The sequence below is a fragment of the Mus musculus genome, chromosome 11 (assembly GCF_000001635.26).
Source record: "Mus musculus strain C57BL/6J chromosome 11, GRCm38.p6 C57BL/6J".
Taxonomy (NCBI): Eukaryota; Metazoa; Chordata; class Mammalia; order Rodentia; family Muridae; genus Mus; species Mus musculus.
The window spans coordinates 121,278,362-121,295,501 of record NC_000077.6 but is presented as its reverse complement, the minus strand read 5'-3'; the positions used below and the strand labels follow the sequence as shown (position 1 = coordinate 121,295,501).

The 17,140-nt window shown below is 44.5% G+C and overlaps 1 protein-coding gene across 10 annotated transcripts in view; it reads right to left on the bottom strand.

Annotated features, from left to right (window-relative positions):
• Window positions 1-17,140, bottom strand: part of Foxk2 (forkhead box K2) — a 49,914-nt gene that overhangs the window by 14,399 nt on the left and 18,375 nt on the right. For 9 of the 10 annotated variants that reach the window (XR_003949496.1, XR_879734.1, XR_003949497.1 and 6 more), the window contains 3 exons: window positions 9,886-10,080; window positions 7,424-7,571; window positions 4,612-4,758 (listed from right to left, as the gene is read on the bottom strand). Coding sequence is in view for 6 of the 10 variants with exons in the window: in NM_001080932.3 (NP_001074401.2) it covers window positions 4,612-4,758; window positions 7,424-7,571; window positions 9,886-10,080 (490 nt within the window). In the remaining 4 variants the exon portion in view is untranslated. Of the gene's footprint in view, window positions 1-603; window positions 691-4,611; window positions 4,759-7,423; window positions 7,572-9,885; window positions 10,081-17,140 lie in introns of all 10 variants that reach the window. The other variant, XR_003949498.1, reaches the window with a different exon arrangement.

The window sequence follows — 17,140 nt, the reverse complement described above, 5'->3', positions numbered from 1 at the left end:
CCAAAGTACATCCATGTGATTATTTGACCTTCATCAATAATTCCATTGGGGAAGGAGAGAAAAACCAACTCCTAAGCCATCATTCTTCTTCAAAAAGTTTAGCTTTGGGTTTCCAAGGGTCTCAGACAGTGTCTGACTTGTATCCCCCTGACTTGTGGCCACAGCACTGAAGTAAACACAGGACAAACGTCATAAATTCACAGCTACTGTCTCATATCCTTAGACCTTTGAGTACATTTAAAAATCAAAGTTTCAAAATGGTAATAACTTAAAATCTGGGGATATACAAAAAGCCTCCATTTTCTCTATTCCCCATTAATATTCTAACATAATAATAACTAGCCATGGCCCGAAGTTCTAACTTGTCAGAGGCAGCTAAGAAATCTAACAAATGTCCAGTATTCCTTTACAGTCTTTCCCAGAGACTGCTCCAGAATCAGTGAGTCACAGGTAGGAAACAAGGCCTCTGACTGTGGCCCTGAGTCAGGTCATGGGCAGCGTGAAGGGGCCTGGCTGTGTCTGACCCGCTGAGATTCAGCATACTGGAATAAACCGACATATAGTGCTTCGATGTTTTGTTATCAGGTACTGCTGACAACCAACCTTTCTTCCAATTCCAGAAAATCAAAGGGGGCTGTTCTTGGTGCCCATCAAACACAGAAGGCAAACCTTCACCAGCTGCATTCAGACCTTTCAGGTTTGGAGGAGAGGCAGAGTCAAAGGCTGTATGTCAAGAGAAGCAACCCAAACAAAGATAACATAGGCTCAGCATCCCTAATTAAAAAACCCAAATCCAAAACTTTGAGGAAACATGATGCTCCCAGCAGAAAGTCCCCACTTGTCCCCATGTGCCTGCCACACTGCCATTAGGCACTGGCACACAAGAGATGTGATAAAACTGTATACAGGGAAAAAAAAAAAATCAATGAACATCATGTTTAAACTGGTTCTTTCCCCCAGGATATCTTGTTATAGACAGGCAAATATTCCAAAATCTGAATCATTCAGATAAGTCAGTCGACTCGAAACCACCACCTGAAAAGCCCCTGTGGTTAAGCTGGTCCCTCTACTGAAGACTCCAGTCCCACTCAGAACACAAAGCCACGGGATAAAGACGTTCAGGGAGCTCAGCTACACTAGCTCAGGAAACAACTTAAGTTTGCACGTTATTAGCATAGTGGGAATGTGGAAGCAGTAACCGGGCTTTCTGTCTAACAGGAACCCTGAAGGCTGCTTCTCTCCCTGTCATGTGCTGTGGACACTCATGCAGTTGCAGTGGTTGGGGGTCAGGAACTGCTCCTTACAGGTCTGAATATTAACAGCCCCACCCAGTCTGGGTGCCTTCCTAACCACCCCCTTCCCGAGAATCTGCACACAGCATGAGGTCAAATCCATAAGTGGGCACCTGTAATATCTTATCCAATACTCTACAAATGGGGGAAACAACATGATTCTTAGTTCAGATACAAAGAGAAAAACACCCATTTTTAGTTATTATTTTAGGCCCACATACTATGGTCAAGATAAATGTACCTTCAATCTGCTCTTACAAATGAATGTAATCTTAAGAATAATTCTTTGTCTTTCTTCAAAAACAAAAGAGGGCTGCTGTTCTTTCTATACAATCTAATTGCCCCATTTTGTGGTAAAATTTCCTCTGCAAATTACAAAATAGCTGTTCAACACAGAGACCCTGTAATATCCTAAAAGTTAGACCAAGAGGCAGTCTTATAGATGCAGGGCATTTGAGATGAGAAGGGAGACTTCTATCCTCCACACAAGCTGCTAGAGAGCAGGACTCAGGTGAAAACCCACCTCCGTGCACTTGTGCCTAAGTGTGTGTGTAGGCCAGAAAACCACCTTGAGCTTCATTCCTTAGGAGCCAAACACACCAAGATATTTTGATACAGGGTCTCCAACAGGGCCTAAAGCTTGCCAAATAGGCCAGTAAGTCCAAAGGAGAGGCCCATATTCACCTCCCCAGCACCCTAGACTGTTTACATTAATTCTGAAAATGGAACTCAGTCAGGTCCTCCTGCAAACATTGTTCTTTTTTTTTTTTTTAACCAGCTGATCTATTTCTTCAGCCCTGGAAATCTAACTTTCTTCTGTTAAGAAGCCTTCCTCCTGACCCAGAGAACAGTCAGAATAAATATGGTCTGACGTAGATTTAAGAGATGCTTTTAGAAAAGCAGCTGAGCTCTCATGGCAATACAAGACCAAACGAGGACAGGAGCAATTTACAAGTGCAAACCCATCAAGCCAGGCAGTGGTGGCACACGCCTTTAATCCCAGCACCTGGGAGGCAGGAGCAGGCGGATCTGAGTTCAAAGCCAACCTGGTCTACAGAGCAAGTTCCAGGACAGCCAGGGCTGTTATAGAGAGACCTTGTGGGGTGGGTAGGCAAGGGTGCGTGTCTATGAATTAAAACAGATTCCAGACAGCTGGTCTCTCTCACACTAAATTATCTGGAGCCAGTAGGAATAAATATTCCACACTCAGGTGAGAGAAAGTCATCTTTATGAACCTTGATCTGCACAGAGAAGAACATGTCTGAGTGAAAACAAGAGTTAACAGAATTCTTTAGCAAGAAAAGTACAATATATACCAGAAACACACAGACATAAACAATCACATACCTTGAGTCTTACTCAAGATTTCAAAACTACCTCATCTCAAAGCCCCTGGGAACTGGTATTTCAAATCATCAGCATTCTGAACATAAACAAATGAAAACAAGCCCTTAGACCTTAAGGGTCCTCACATGCACACACTGACTGTGCTCCACAGTATCCCATGGGACAGAGTGGACAAATTAGTCAATGCTCTCTGGGACCTTTAAAAGTCATGAGTGTTTTAAGCACAAACTTCATTCCATGGAGGACAGGAAAGTGCTAGGATCAAACCTACAACATGCTGGGCATTCTACTGATGAGCAACATCTCTGGCCTGTAGCCTATCTCCACAGATTAAAACATAGTCAATACAGCTGGAATTCAATATGCATTATGTTAAGGCCCTTGACACAGAACAGACTATGGCAATGTTCCCCAAATCCAGTGACGTTCTGGGGATTGTCCAGCAGTATGTGCAGCCCAGGAAGGGAAGGTGGAAAGGTGACGGTCTTACTTTTCACCTTCTGTGACTAAAGACTCTTTAAAGGTCAATAGCAAGGATCCAGTTTAACACATTTCTACATGTGCAGGTAAAAAGGGCTTCAGTGGGGCATGGCAGCACACACCTTTAACCCAGCACTCAGGAGAAGCAGACAGATCTCAACTTGATGGACAGAGTGTTCTAGAGTATAACACTTTGTTTGGTTTGTTTTGTTTTTTAGACAGGGTTTCTCTGTTTAACAGCCCTGGCTGTCCTGGAACTCACTCTGTAGACCAGGCTGGCCTTGAACTCAGAAATCCGCCTGCCTCTGCCTCCCGAGTGTTGGGATTAAAGGCATGCGCCACCACTGCCCAGCAAGCAGAAGAATTCATAAAAAGTATAAGATGTTTAAAAAGTGTAAAAGGTATATAAAAATTAACTGTTAAATGTTTTTCCTTACAATAAGCAGAAAAATTACCCCACATATCCACATTATAATCTCCACTGGACATTTTGAAAGGTGATGATTATCAAATCAAAGCTTCAAAGTGACATTGCTGTCGTTATCGGTTATTTTATGAATTAAAAAAAAAATCATACTACACCTCCCTTCTTTGTTTTTGTTGCTGTTTAAAACTGGTCATGGCCAACTTTCCCTTTCCCAAGTTACCTCAATTCCCAAAGTTTTCTACACGTCTAGGAAATGGTGATATATACTAGATACCCAGGTGTGGTGGTGCATACCTTTAATCCCTGCACCTGAGAGCCAAAGCCAAGCAGAGCTCTCAAGAGTTCAAGGCTAGCCTGGTCTACACAGTGAGTTTTAGGAATGCCAGAAAGCTACAAAGTGAAACCCTTCCTCAAAAACAAACAAACAAACAAACAAACAAAAACCCACCTCAAAACAAACAAATAAAACCCAAAAACCACTACCAGCACCAGCAACCTTCCAGGGAACCCAGGCTGCAGAACATTGGCATTGTGAAGAGGCTGGAAGCTCTTCACAGGGGAAACTGTAACTTAGACTGGTCCTGCCCGCCTCTGTATTATATACAGGCCAAGTATAAATGCTATATTCTAAAAACAAAGTCAGGATTACCATGGTAAAACAACTTAAGAACCAGTCTCTGTGAAATGTGAAGTTCCTGTATTTCAAGAGGCACAGGTGGATAAACGTGAAAGGCGAGAACAGACTTTAGTTTAAATTCCCCAACATTTTCTGCAAATGTAAATGAGCGAAATACCTAATAAAAAATGGAAAAAAAAAAATTCCCCAACATTTTCAACAAACAGAAATGAAAATCCCCTAGGCTTTATGTATCCCAGGGAAACATTTATTTCCCAGAGAGTAAAAGCATCTGTTTCCATTTTCTCCAGAACTGCTGCTCCTTCTCTACCAAAGAGCAGGACACTGTCAGGCCTCCGCTCTCGGTGGAGACTCCCTTCTTAATGACCTCTCTAGTGTACATCCCAGTTAGAAAAGGCAGCACCTACAGCAAGCTGAAACGGACTTACCTGCCAGCCCTTGTCCGCAGTCCTGTAGTATGGATAGTTTTTAGTGATGTGTGTATAAATCCCATTTAGGGTAAGTTGTTTATCAGGAGCCATTGTAATTGCTTGTACTATCAACTGTGCATAGGAGTAAGGTGGCTTTGAGTCATCCTGTGTTAGAAAAAAAAAAAAGCACCTAAGATTCAAGAGATTCTTTATGTGTTCTTCCAACAGCGTTTTTATTATAAAAGTAAGATAATGGGAAACGTTGAGAAAAGTTAGTTGGAAATTTGTAATATATATAGAAAGATTAAAAATCACATAAGGGGCCAACACTCTAGAGGCAAAGGCAGGCAGATCTCTTTGACTTTGAGGACAGCCTGGTCTACAAGGAGAGTTCCAGGACAGCTAGGAGTGCTACTTAGAAAAACTGTATCAAACAAACAAAACAAACAAACAAATCACATAAGGAGAAAATTTAAATGATAAGAACAAAACAATAAAGATAAGCAAAGCCACTGGGCTTCAGGGAGCCCAGAGCAGTACAAGTCAGGAAGGGAGGGCCCTGTGACACAGAAGGGAAGGGGCATGGCCAAGTATGACTGGGAGCAAGCACAGCACAACGGTGGTTCTAACAGGGATCTTTCCACACATCAGAAGTCACAAGAGCACTTGAGGTAGGACTGTCCAAATGCCCATCTACTGCCAAGCTTCTGCATATGAGGACATGTCTATGTAGGAGCCTAGTTTCTGTATGAACTTCTAGAAAATGCATACCAGCACTGGGAAATATCAAAACAATGTAAATGAAAAGAAGCACTCTAGAGGGCAGCACATTCAAATAATGCCACTTATTCAAAGCACACTCAGCATAAGGCCTCCTGGGCTTCATCACCATCACTGTAAGGATGTATACTGCTCATAAAGTATGCAACTTATGTACTTAGTGTGTAGGTGTGATACCTGAATGGATGTCTATTCAGCATGTGCGTGTAATGTCGTGTAGGACAGAAAAGAGAGCGCAGCTCCCTTAGAACTGGAGTTACAGTTGTTAGTCCCATGTGGGGGCTGAGATTTAAACCCAGGTCCTCTGGAAGAGCAGCAGTTTGTATTCTTAACTGCTAAGCCATGTCTCCAGACTCTTCCCCAACCCGGCCTTGTATTTTTAGAATTTACAGTTTTTAAAGCAAACCATTAGTGCTACACATTGAGTTAAGGTCAGCCTACAGAGTAAGACACTGAATCCCATCTCAGTAGAGATGCACTTAGGGATAAGGGAAAAATCAGAGGGCATAAAGGAAGAGCGCTGATGACAGCTCAGACAGAAGCTGATGGTGCAGACATGTTTTTCAATTCTCTCAATAGAAAACCTTAACACCCCACTACAGTCAGCATCCAGAAGACCCCCATGGCCCACCTTAAATGGCTGACATTTTCCTAGCACTTATTTGCTATCCCTCAGGCCACAAAGGCTCTGCCTCAGCACCCACAGGAAGACACCAAGTTCTAGGAAGAGAACCCAAGTCTGAGCCCCCAGTGGCTAAGCAGCTCTCCTTGCACCCACCATGTGACTTGGAGCCTTAAGCCTCCATCCCTGCTCAGAAGGTCAACGTATTTCCTAGCACTTTTTTCTTACATGTTTCTAAGGATGTTATTTATTTGTTCTAGGAGTCAATTCTCCTCTCCTGCTATGTGGACCCTAGGAATCAAACTTTAGATCATCCGCCTTTATCTGCTAAGCTGGCCTTTAAAAAACACTGTCCTCACACTTTTAGAAACAATGTCTCACTATATGCCTCCAATAAAAACTGAAACTTGTTATGTAGACCAAGATGGCCTTGAACTCAGAGATCCTCCTGGCTCTCCCTCCTAAATGCTGAAATTAAAGGTGTATGCTACCATTTTATTCCTTAAATAATTTAACATAGAAAATGGTCAGAATATCACCATACGTGTAAAGCAAACTTTGCAGCTGCTGCCAGGCCCTGAGTCTGCACAGCTGCTCACAGACCACTCTCGGTTCTGGTATTATAGCCATCATATTTCTACTGCAACGCTTCAAGCCTGCACCTAAGCCTGCCGCTGTGTGTGCAGGAACATCGCTATGTTCTGCTCACTCCATGGCTCTTTTGTGTTCTTTGTGAGTATGTCACATTTATAATGATAAGGCGAAAGTAGCAATATATACCGATTATGCTTTTTCTCACTTAACACCACAGCAACTCCCTTCTGTGTCACTAGCAAGTTCACGTAGTCTACAGTTGCCCAGGGAGCCTCACAAATGTGTTGAATAATTTTTTAAAAATGCACTACAAATCCTGATGCCTATGTCACACTCAGAATGACATGAGAATCAAATCCACAAGGATGCACAAGTCAGTGTGCCAGACAGCTTTTGTCCCCTTGACAAAAACTAGGGCCAACAGGGAAGAGGGCCCTGAACTGAGGGCTTGCCTCCATTCGAGCTGAGCAGCCTCTGGACATATCTGTGGGGCTTTTTTTTTTCCTTGATTAATTATTGGTGTGAATGAGGCCAACCCCTGTATGCGGTGCCACCCCTGGGCAGGTGGCTCTGGACTGTAAGCAAGCAAACAAGCAGGACTCCTCTCCATGGTGTCTGCTTCAGTTTCTGCCTCCAGATTCTTGCCCTGACTTTTCTCAATGGTGAACCATTACATGGAAATGCAAGACAAACTCTTTCCTCCCCAAGCTGCTTTTGCTAGTGTTTTATCACAGCAAGAGAAACCTAGCAAAAACAACATGGTATTTATTCCCAAAGGACTAGTTACCAGTATCTGCATAATGCCCCCCAAATCCACGACTATAAAACATTTACCTTTGGGCTGTCTCCACCTGACGCTTCCTTTTCATTTTCTGGCTGGGAGTTGTCAGCCATTAAACTGAGGTCCGATGGCATCACACGGCCCACTTTGTACCCTGAAGACCCTGCTCCGCGAGGACTGGATGGGCAGGAGTTGGCAGCACTGTGGAAGAGAGAAGAGCCCTTTAAAGGAAGCATGGTATTGTTCTTCCTTAACGAGCTGGGTCAGGAAAAACAAACATTTCTCTTTAAAGATTTATTTATTATGTGGTTTGCCCACATGTATGCTAAGTGCATGTCTAAAGGAGTCCAGGATAGGTTGTGGGATCTCCTAAAGCTGGAGTTACCCTACGCCTCTATCCCCCACGCCTCTATCCCCTACTCCTCTATCCCCCACGCCTCTATCCCCCACTCCTCTATATGCCATGCCTCTATCCCCCACTCCTCTATATGCCATGCCTCTATCCCCCACTCCTCTATACTCCACTTCTCTAGCCCCATTTATTTTTCTTGAGACAATACTTCCTTCATTCTATGCTGCAGGCTGGTTTTAAGTGTGCAGCAATTTTCTGGCCTCATTTTCTGAAGTACTGGGATTTTGGGGGGCTACTATGTCTAGTTAAACTGAAAAAAAATGAGAATAGCAATATTTCCTACATGAAAGGAAACACAACTGTCAAGACAAACTGTGGGAAGGCAGTGTCCTGCTGGAGAGAGTGAGCCATTACAGCCAATAGGAACTTCATTTTTTTTTTTTTTTTTGGTTTGTTGAGACAGGGTTTCTCTGTATAGCCCTGGCTGTTCTGGAACTCACTTTGTAGACCAGGCTGGCCTCGAACTCAGAAATCCGCCTGCCTCTGCCTCCCGAGTGCTGGAATTAAAGGTGTGCACCACCATACCCGGCTAGGAACTTCGTTTTTAAAAAAATATTCTATGTGCATTGGTGTTCTGCATGCATGTGTGCCACCTGTGTGAGGGCATGAGGCCCCTGGAGCTGGAGTTACAGACAGCTGTAAGCTGCTAATGTGGGTGCTGGGGCTTGATCCTCTGGAAAAGCAGCCAGTGCTCTTAACCACTGAGCCATTTCTCCAGCCCCAAACTTAAAAAAATCTTTTTTGAAAGATTTATGCTACATTTTGAAGTAAGTGTGTGTGTGTGTGTGTGTGTGTGTGTGTGTGTGTGTGTGTGTGTACTACACACAAGCCTGGTGACTTCTGGTGAAGGCCAGAAGAGGGTGCTGGATCTCCTAGAATTATGTTCATGAACTGCCATATGGAACTAGGAACTGAGCCTGGGTCTCTCTGCAAGAGCAGAAAGTGCTCTGAAAGGATGAGCTGTCTACCCCTTAACATTTTAGATTTCAATTTTCAATGCAGTGCCTAGAGACTCAATCACTCTCAGTCTATGAGGAGGAGTTTTGGAAGAAATATAATTAGATAATCTGTCCAGCTCTTCAATGAAAAAATACACTTAAAAACTGGAAACAGGGGCTGGTGAGATGGCTCAGTGGGTAAGAGCACCCGACTGCTCTTCCGAAGGTCCAAAGTTCAAATCCCAGCAACCACATGGTGGCTCACAACCACCCGTAATGAGATCTGATGCCCTCTTCAGGTGTGTCTGAAGACAGCTACAGTGTACTTACATATAATTAATAAAAAACAAAACAAAACAAAACAAAACAAAAAACCTGGAAACAGAGCTAAACTTAAGAGCTAGATCCTGAAGCAGAGACAAAAGCAGGCAGAGCTCTGAGTTCCAGACTAGACCAGTCCCCACGGCAAGTTCCCGTTCAGCTATCGACATAGATTATGGACACAGTGAGACACTATTTAAAGGAGGGGGGGAAAGGAAGAAGGAAAGAACAGGCCCAGACTGAGTCCAGCTGCACCCCTACCCCACACAGCCCAGCCCCACCCCTACCCCACACAGCCCAGCCCCACCCCTACCCTACACAGCCCAGCCCCACCCCACCACAGCTTCCCTCAATGCTCTATCCATCAGCAAATGAGAAACTCATGCATGCCCACAGTTCTTAAACACTGATAGATGAGAGTTCGGTCAAAAATAAGGCATTTAGACCATCTATCCCCTCTGAGGCTCAGGGGACAAGCAGGAAGTCAGAGACAATGGCAGTGAAATCACAAACTCTAGACAGGACACAACAATGTAACCACAGACTCATAGCAGGCACAGTGCCTCAGTCCGGGTCTGCACGAGTCAAGCCCTGTCAATCATCAGTCTTGGGTGGTGGAGGGCTCATGCGACCCTAACCCTTACCTCTGCACCCACCAGACTCCAAAGGATAACGCCAGTTCTAAGGCCACAGAATGGTCCCAGTCGAACAAACCCAAAGGGACACAGACGAAACAGGAATCCTATAACCTACCACCGTGGGAGAATCACAATTTACAGTACAGAAACTCTGAGCAGACTCTTGGTAACCAGCTGTAGAGTGCCACCTTGTGCCTCTGCTATACCTGATAGTTCCCGTGGGGGAAGGAAGGGGGCTGATGAGGTGGGCCATCGTGTCTGGAATGTTGATGGTCAGGGGTGAGATGTGTGGCTGCACAGGCTTCACTGGCGACTCAGGTGCTTCCTGCTTCTCTCTCTTCTCGCTGGATAGGGCTGTGAATGTTATCTTGATATTTGTGCTCGGAAACCTGAAAGTGCACCTGGAAAACAGAACCCGACGGTCAGTTCATGTCTGCGACCACCTGAGCGACACCTGAGCTTCTTTCTCCACAGGACAGAGGCCCTCTCTACTTCAAAAACCACAAGCCATGTATACCAAGGCATCTAATGAGCAAAACCACAAATAAGCAATTTCATACAATATTAGCCTAACGGCACGCGTCTGTGAACCCACCACTTGGGAGGTAGGAGTAGAAGTTCAAGACCAGCTCTAGCTAAACAGCAAGTTCAAGGGCAACCTGGGCCACATGAGACACCCTACCTTCACCCCAAAAAGACAGAAGAGAGTGACAGAGAATGTGAGAGACAGAGATAGAAAGACACACAGAAAGAGTACTCAGAGCAGCCATTAAAAATAAAAATTATAGGACAAAAAAGAAAGGAAAAAAAAAAATCAAATGTCTGCCACCTGGTAAGGTGTGGCCCCCAGCAAGGACTAAGAAAGCACTAAGCTTCCACTGCTTGAGCAAAGCTACACTTGGACCATCTTCAGCACCGCAGAATCCTTCCACTGGCCTCTACCCTACTCCTGTGCTGCCTCTGACAGCCGGCCAGTCTAGAGCATTGAGCTGAGAGACCAAAAGCTCCACCAACATCTATGTTTACATATAAACCATACCTTTACACTAACATACCGCCCCATGGAAATCAATCATGTTTAAGCAGTCTCTAAGTAGAAAGGCAGTTTAAAATTAGAGATGTCTCTTTATACAAAACAAGTTCAACTGATTTATCAATCTGTTTTCAAAATAGCACTCCCAATAGATTTCTCGCAACCAATCCCTCTTCCCTACAGTAAAGGAACAGCTCTCTGTCCTCTGAGAAACCATCGCCTGTTTGAGTTTCCTCAGAGACTCCCAAGTGGTTCTATTTTCCACTGCAGTCCAGGTTTTGAGACCAATTCCTTCTCTCTTACCTCTTTCATACTGATACCTGTAATCTTTGGGTCTCATGAGTTCAGATTCCTTGCAAACCCTCTAACAATGTTTTGGCTGGGAATCTTCTCTCCCTGTCTTTTTTTCCCCTTTCAAAACAGTGCCTCACTATGCAGTCCACTGTTCTGGAATCCTATGTGGACCAGGCTGCACTTGAACTCACAGAGATCCCCACGCCTCTGCCTTGACCTCTGAATGCGGGGATTAAGGGTGTGTGGAACCACTCCTGGCTTTCTTCCCTGGTTCTAATCCCTATAATTGCATCTATATTAAATCACTCTCCCTCTCTAATACGTGAATGGGTGTATTGGCTGCATATATGTCTGTGTATCCAGTGAGTGCTTGGTACCCATGGAGGTCAGAAGCGGGGCCAGATCTCCCGAAACTGAAATTACAGATAGTCCCAGGACACCACAAGGCTACTGGGAATTCAATCTGGGTCCCCTGCAAATGCTTTTAACTGTTGAGTCATCTCTGTAGCCCCCTAAAACATTTTCTTAAACTTCAATTCTGAAGCTGGTGTAATAATAAACACCTGCAATCCCAGTCCTTCAGAGGTGGAGGCAGGATTACCAGTTCAAAGTCAGCCTTAGCTGCATAAACCCTGTTTCAAAAAAACAAAACAGGGATACATTTTTAAAGACAAATTCCTCGTTTCCCAGGCAAAAGAGAGAAAGAGTGAGAGAAAGAGAGAGCCCACGTTTCCTTCACTGCCAACTGTATCAGTCAGTCAGTCAGTCAGTCAGTCAATAAACATTGAAACTTGGTAACATTAGTGGCCCTCAGCTATTCAGAATGCCCACACATAAAATAAATGAATGAATGAACAAACGGACGAACGAACGAATGAAAACATTAGTGGTAATACATTTCCACAGATGGATTTGTTTCTGTGCACACCTACCAGGGAACCTTGATTTTGGACTCTCATGACCTGGTGCAGGATCCTAGAGGCTTGTGATAGCAGGTTGAATGTGATAGCAGGTTGAATGACTCATCTGAGTTTCTTTATACAGGCAATTTTGTCTCAACTTTAGTCCCAATTGTCCCCTAATTCTTTTAACAAAGACTGAAAAGAGCTCTCTGCCTACCCACTATTCTATCTGGCGATTTGCTGTAGGAAAGGCTGGCTCAGTAGTGGTACAGGCCTGTAATACCAGCGACTCAGAAAGCAGAGACAAGAGAGGACCACAAGCTCAAGGCTTGCCTGGCTGGAGAGTGAAACCCTATCTCAACATAAAGAGTTCAAAGATAGGGAAGGATCGGCTCAGCTCAGTGGTGGAGTGTGTGTCTAGCACGTACGGGGCTCTAGCTTCAAACCAGGAAGGAAAGAAAGAAACAAAGGAAAGGCATTGGGAAGAATGGTGGAGCAGATAAGAGTGGATATCGCTGCACTGTGACACAGAAAGGCAATGGGAGAATGGTGGAACAGAGAGCACCACACTACTAGAGCAGATATCGCTGCACTGTGACACAGATACCCAGCAACAGGAGCACAGATGCACAAAAGTTCACCCATGCACCAGAGTGCCACTCAACAACTGTAGAACCAACTACTCACGCACAGATGCAGCTCACAAACATCATTAAATAAAAGCCAAGCTCTGAGTTTGGTCCACCCGACTGCACTTAATGAAATCCTGAAAACTATAGCTCATCTCCTTCCTAGGAGATCACAGTGTGCCGACCTGGGCTCCCTCAGGAAGATGCCGCCAGCGATTCTGAGGGTAAATTTAGTGCTCTATTCTCCACACTGAGATACAGCCTGCCAGGATATACATGGGCATCAATCAAGCTCTTTAAAGGGCTCCTTCAACTTAGGTTGGTTCTGTTCTATATAAAGTATATTTCAAAGAAAGCTCACTTAAAATAGCAACCAAGTCAGGGAAATGATCAGAGGCTGGCAAGACAGATAGCTTTCTGCTGTGTGGGTCTGACCGCCTAAGAACTAAGGCTGGAAAAACAGACGCCTGAGAGTTGTCCTCTGACCCAACACATATTACATGGCAAGTGTGCATACTACCAACATAACGATAATAATTAACTTAAAAACAAAAATCAAAACCAAACAAACAGTAGTGTCCTTTCCCCCTAAAATGTCAAAAGATCAGACTACAGTTTAGGGTGCACACATATAACTCTGTGCAGTTTACGGTGCACACACATCAATACAGAAGTGACACACTGAACAAAGTATCACTTTTGTTTTTACCTATACAGGGTCTGAGCAAAATGAATATAATGTCTAGGAGTGTTCTACGTAATCACTAATAAAGCTGATAATTACATATTTGACTTTGGGTAAAGTATTTCATTAACAGGACTCCTGATAACAAGGCTGTCCTCCGCCTCTTAGGCACTTGCAGTGACAAATGGCACAAGCCCACCTTGGTTCCTTATATTGCAAGACTTCATACCATTCCTCAACTCAAGAGGACTGTTTTTACAATGTCACCGGAATAGCTAATAAGCACATGAAAAGATCCTCAAGTCACAAAGACCCACAAAGGTCTGGGTAGGAGTAGTAAAAACCTCTATCTATAAATAGATGAGTACAGAGATAACACATTTTAAAAATCTACATCCCAAAGTCTAGGTACGGTGGTATGTGCCTTTAATCACGGCAGTCCTGAGAATGAAGCAGGAGGCTCAGGAGTTCAAAGTCATCCTCAGATACATAGGTTCTAGGTCAGCCTGGGCTACCTGAGATCTTTTCTCCCAAACTTAAACAAGCGCAGTTGAGAATATTCATAGCAGCAATAATAGTTCCAAATAAAACTATTTTATGTGTCCATCTGTAGAGTAAATTTTACTAAATTCACATTCTTAAGAACTTTACAGAAATGAAATGACCCAGTTTTGTTTAAAAAAAAATTGATTTCATAAGCATACCACTCAAACTCTTCACCTCAGGGTCCATTCTTTATTTCATATGCATTCAAAAAGAAAGATGCCCAATCTATGGCTTAGAATTCAGATTAGTTGTTCCAGAGCTGAGAAGGCTCAGTGTGTGTGTGTAGGGGGAATGCCAGTGAAGATGGATGCTAATCTAATCATCTGTACCCTAACTGTGACAGGCCACAGGAGCGGCAGAGGCAGGGCAGTGACAATCATGTAACTATCTCCTGGTGATTCAAGGGGGATTGGAGAAATGTTCAAGTGAGAAAGAAGGCACAGGTGAGCAGTTCTGTGGACTCAGAAGTAGCTAGCAGGAAGAGGATGACTCAATCCACAGGCTGTGGAAGGACACTGGCTCTCTCCAAGGAGGAAACCTGAAGAGGGAAAGAGTGGGGCTGCGAGAGAGAGCGTGTCACCTTAAGCCTTTTGTTCTTCCTGTCGACGACTTGCTTTGGAGGTCTACAGTCCCTTCTCTAAATTCTAAAAGCAAAGATCCTGAAAATCTAATCCCAAATCCCCTGGCAGCCCATTCTGACCTGCATTGAAGAAGAGTTAATTATAGCCTTCAACTGCCCCACTTAGTGAGAACAACCTTGCGTTTTTGCCTCAGAAGTCTAACAGTCTGGATCACAAGGTGCAGGGAGTGCTGCACCACATTCACCCTGTGCACACAGAGGCCACCAGACAGACCTGGAGGCTTCCAGTGGGACCCCACAAGCATCAGACCTCACAGTACCACTTCTCACAGGGTGTCTCTAAAATATCCTGACTGGCTAAAAAGGAAAATCAGATGTTTATGTGGAAAGGAGTAAGTTCACTAAGCTGTTGTCTTAGACCACTAATCAGTATTTCTATCGTTATTGACAGACAGTAAGTATCCCAAGAATCAGTGCCAGTGATCACAGCTGTGAACTCCTGCCCACCCTCTATTGGCCATTGTCTCAGCACCAGCTAGGTAGCCAGCAGCAGAGCTTCACATGGCACCAGACAAAAGTACCCAGCTGCTGCTTATCTTGTTAAGCAAAATCTTGACTCATAGTTTATATGACCCTTAGTCACCAAGGAGAGACATTAAAGGAAATGTCTTTACCCTTTACTTAACACACTGAACCTGTAACCGTGCAAAAACCATCTATCAGAAAGATAGCAGGCAGATGGTGGTGGCACAAACTTTAATCCAGCCCTGGGAAGAAGAAGCAGGCGGATCTGTGAGTTCGAGGGCAGCCTGGTCTAAAGAGTGAGCTCCAGGACGGCCAAGGCTGCACAGAGAACCGCATCTCGAAAACCCTTCTCGCCCCAAGAAAGGACATTTCAAATGCTTTGACAATATGTTCAACTTTATTTAACAATTCCAGATAGTTGGAAATAGACTTGGAAGTATCAAGGGGAACCCATCTGGAAGTTGACACTTGGGGGCGACTATGAACACACTGAAGTCAGACCAGCAGGGACTTAAGGACTACATGACTGCACACAACCACAACACCACACTACACAGTAATGATCCATTCAAAGAGAGCTGAGCATGGTGGCACAGGCCTGTAGTCCCCACACTTGGCAACTGTGTGGCAAACGGACTGCCTGAGCTACAAGATCTACAAGATAAAGTCCTGTCTCCAAAAACTAAAGGTTAGCTGATGTCACTTCTTTCTGGGTAAAAGAAGGAAGCACCACCACCTCCACCACCACCACCACCTCCACCTCCACCACCACCACCACCTCCACCACCACCACCACCACCTCCTCCTCCTGCACTCAACGACAATTAAAGGGTTGTGTGAGCATGAGGAGCTGAGCTTAGATTCCTAGCACCCATGTCAAAATAACGGCAATGCACACCTGATACCAGTACAGTGGTGGATTAGGTGGGGAGAAGACAAGCCAAGTTCTCACCGGCCAGCACACACACAGACACACACAGACACAGACACACACAGACACAGACACACACACACACACACACACACCCGACACACACACACACACACACACACACACCCGACACACACCCGACACACACACACACACACACACCCGACACACACACACACACACACACACACACACACACACCCCCGACACACACACACACCCCCGACAGATAAATATGATGGGGGATGGAAAGATGGCTCGGCATTAAGAACACTGGCTATTCTTACACAGAAGACCTGGATTTAAATTCCAGCACCCACAAACATCGTGGCTTACAGCTATATCTACTGTTACACGGGACTCAACTTCCTGTTCTGGCCTCTACAGGTGCTTGCACTCACATGTGTACATATATACACACACATATACATGAATAAATAATAAAATATACATTTTGGGGGGCGGTTTTTTCGAAACAGGGTTTCTCTGTGTAGCCCTGGCTGTCCTGAAACTCACTCTGTAGACCAGGCTGGCTTTGAACTCAGAAATCCGCCTGCCTCTGCCTCCCAAGTGCTGGGATTAAAGGTGTGCTCCACCACTGCCCGGCTAAAATAAATTTTTAAAAAGAAAAAAGAAAAGCTGGATGGTGGTGATGCACACCATTAACCCCAGCACTGTGGAGGCAGAGACAGACAGATCCCTGAGTTCGAGGCCAGCCTGGTCTACAGGGTGAGTCCAGAACAGCCAAGGCCAAACTATTTTCAAAAGCAAACAAACAAATAGTAAAAAAGAAATAAGACAGCCAACCATGCCCTTCGCTGGCTAACAGGCCCCATTCTAACTCTCTCCTCCACTTAGAGCTTCCTTTCCTGATCTCAGATCAACCCCAGTTCTTGACATCCAGATCAGAGAGGAACATGTGCTTTCAGAATACAGTCCATTAATAGAATCACTTGTTTTCAAAGCATAACTCTATATAATCACAGCACTGGGAAGGAAGGGAAGAAAAGGAGTTCAAAGCCATCCTCAACTACTTGAGCTGAAGGACAGCGTAGGCTGCATAGGACTCTACCTTAAAAAAATAAACATGGCTGAAAAGAAGGCTCAGCAGCTAAAAGCACTTGCTGAGGCTGCCCCACCCTCCACTCCAGCATCTCTGTTTATGGTTTCCACCGCACCAGGTAAACAGACAATACACACAATACAGGCATGTGAGCAAAACACTTCGTGCACATTTAAAATTTACATTTTCTTTGAGTGGTGACATCTGATTGTCACCCATCTCTACTAATTTATAATAAATACAAGTTCATAAATTGAGAAATGTAAATTATCC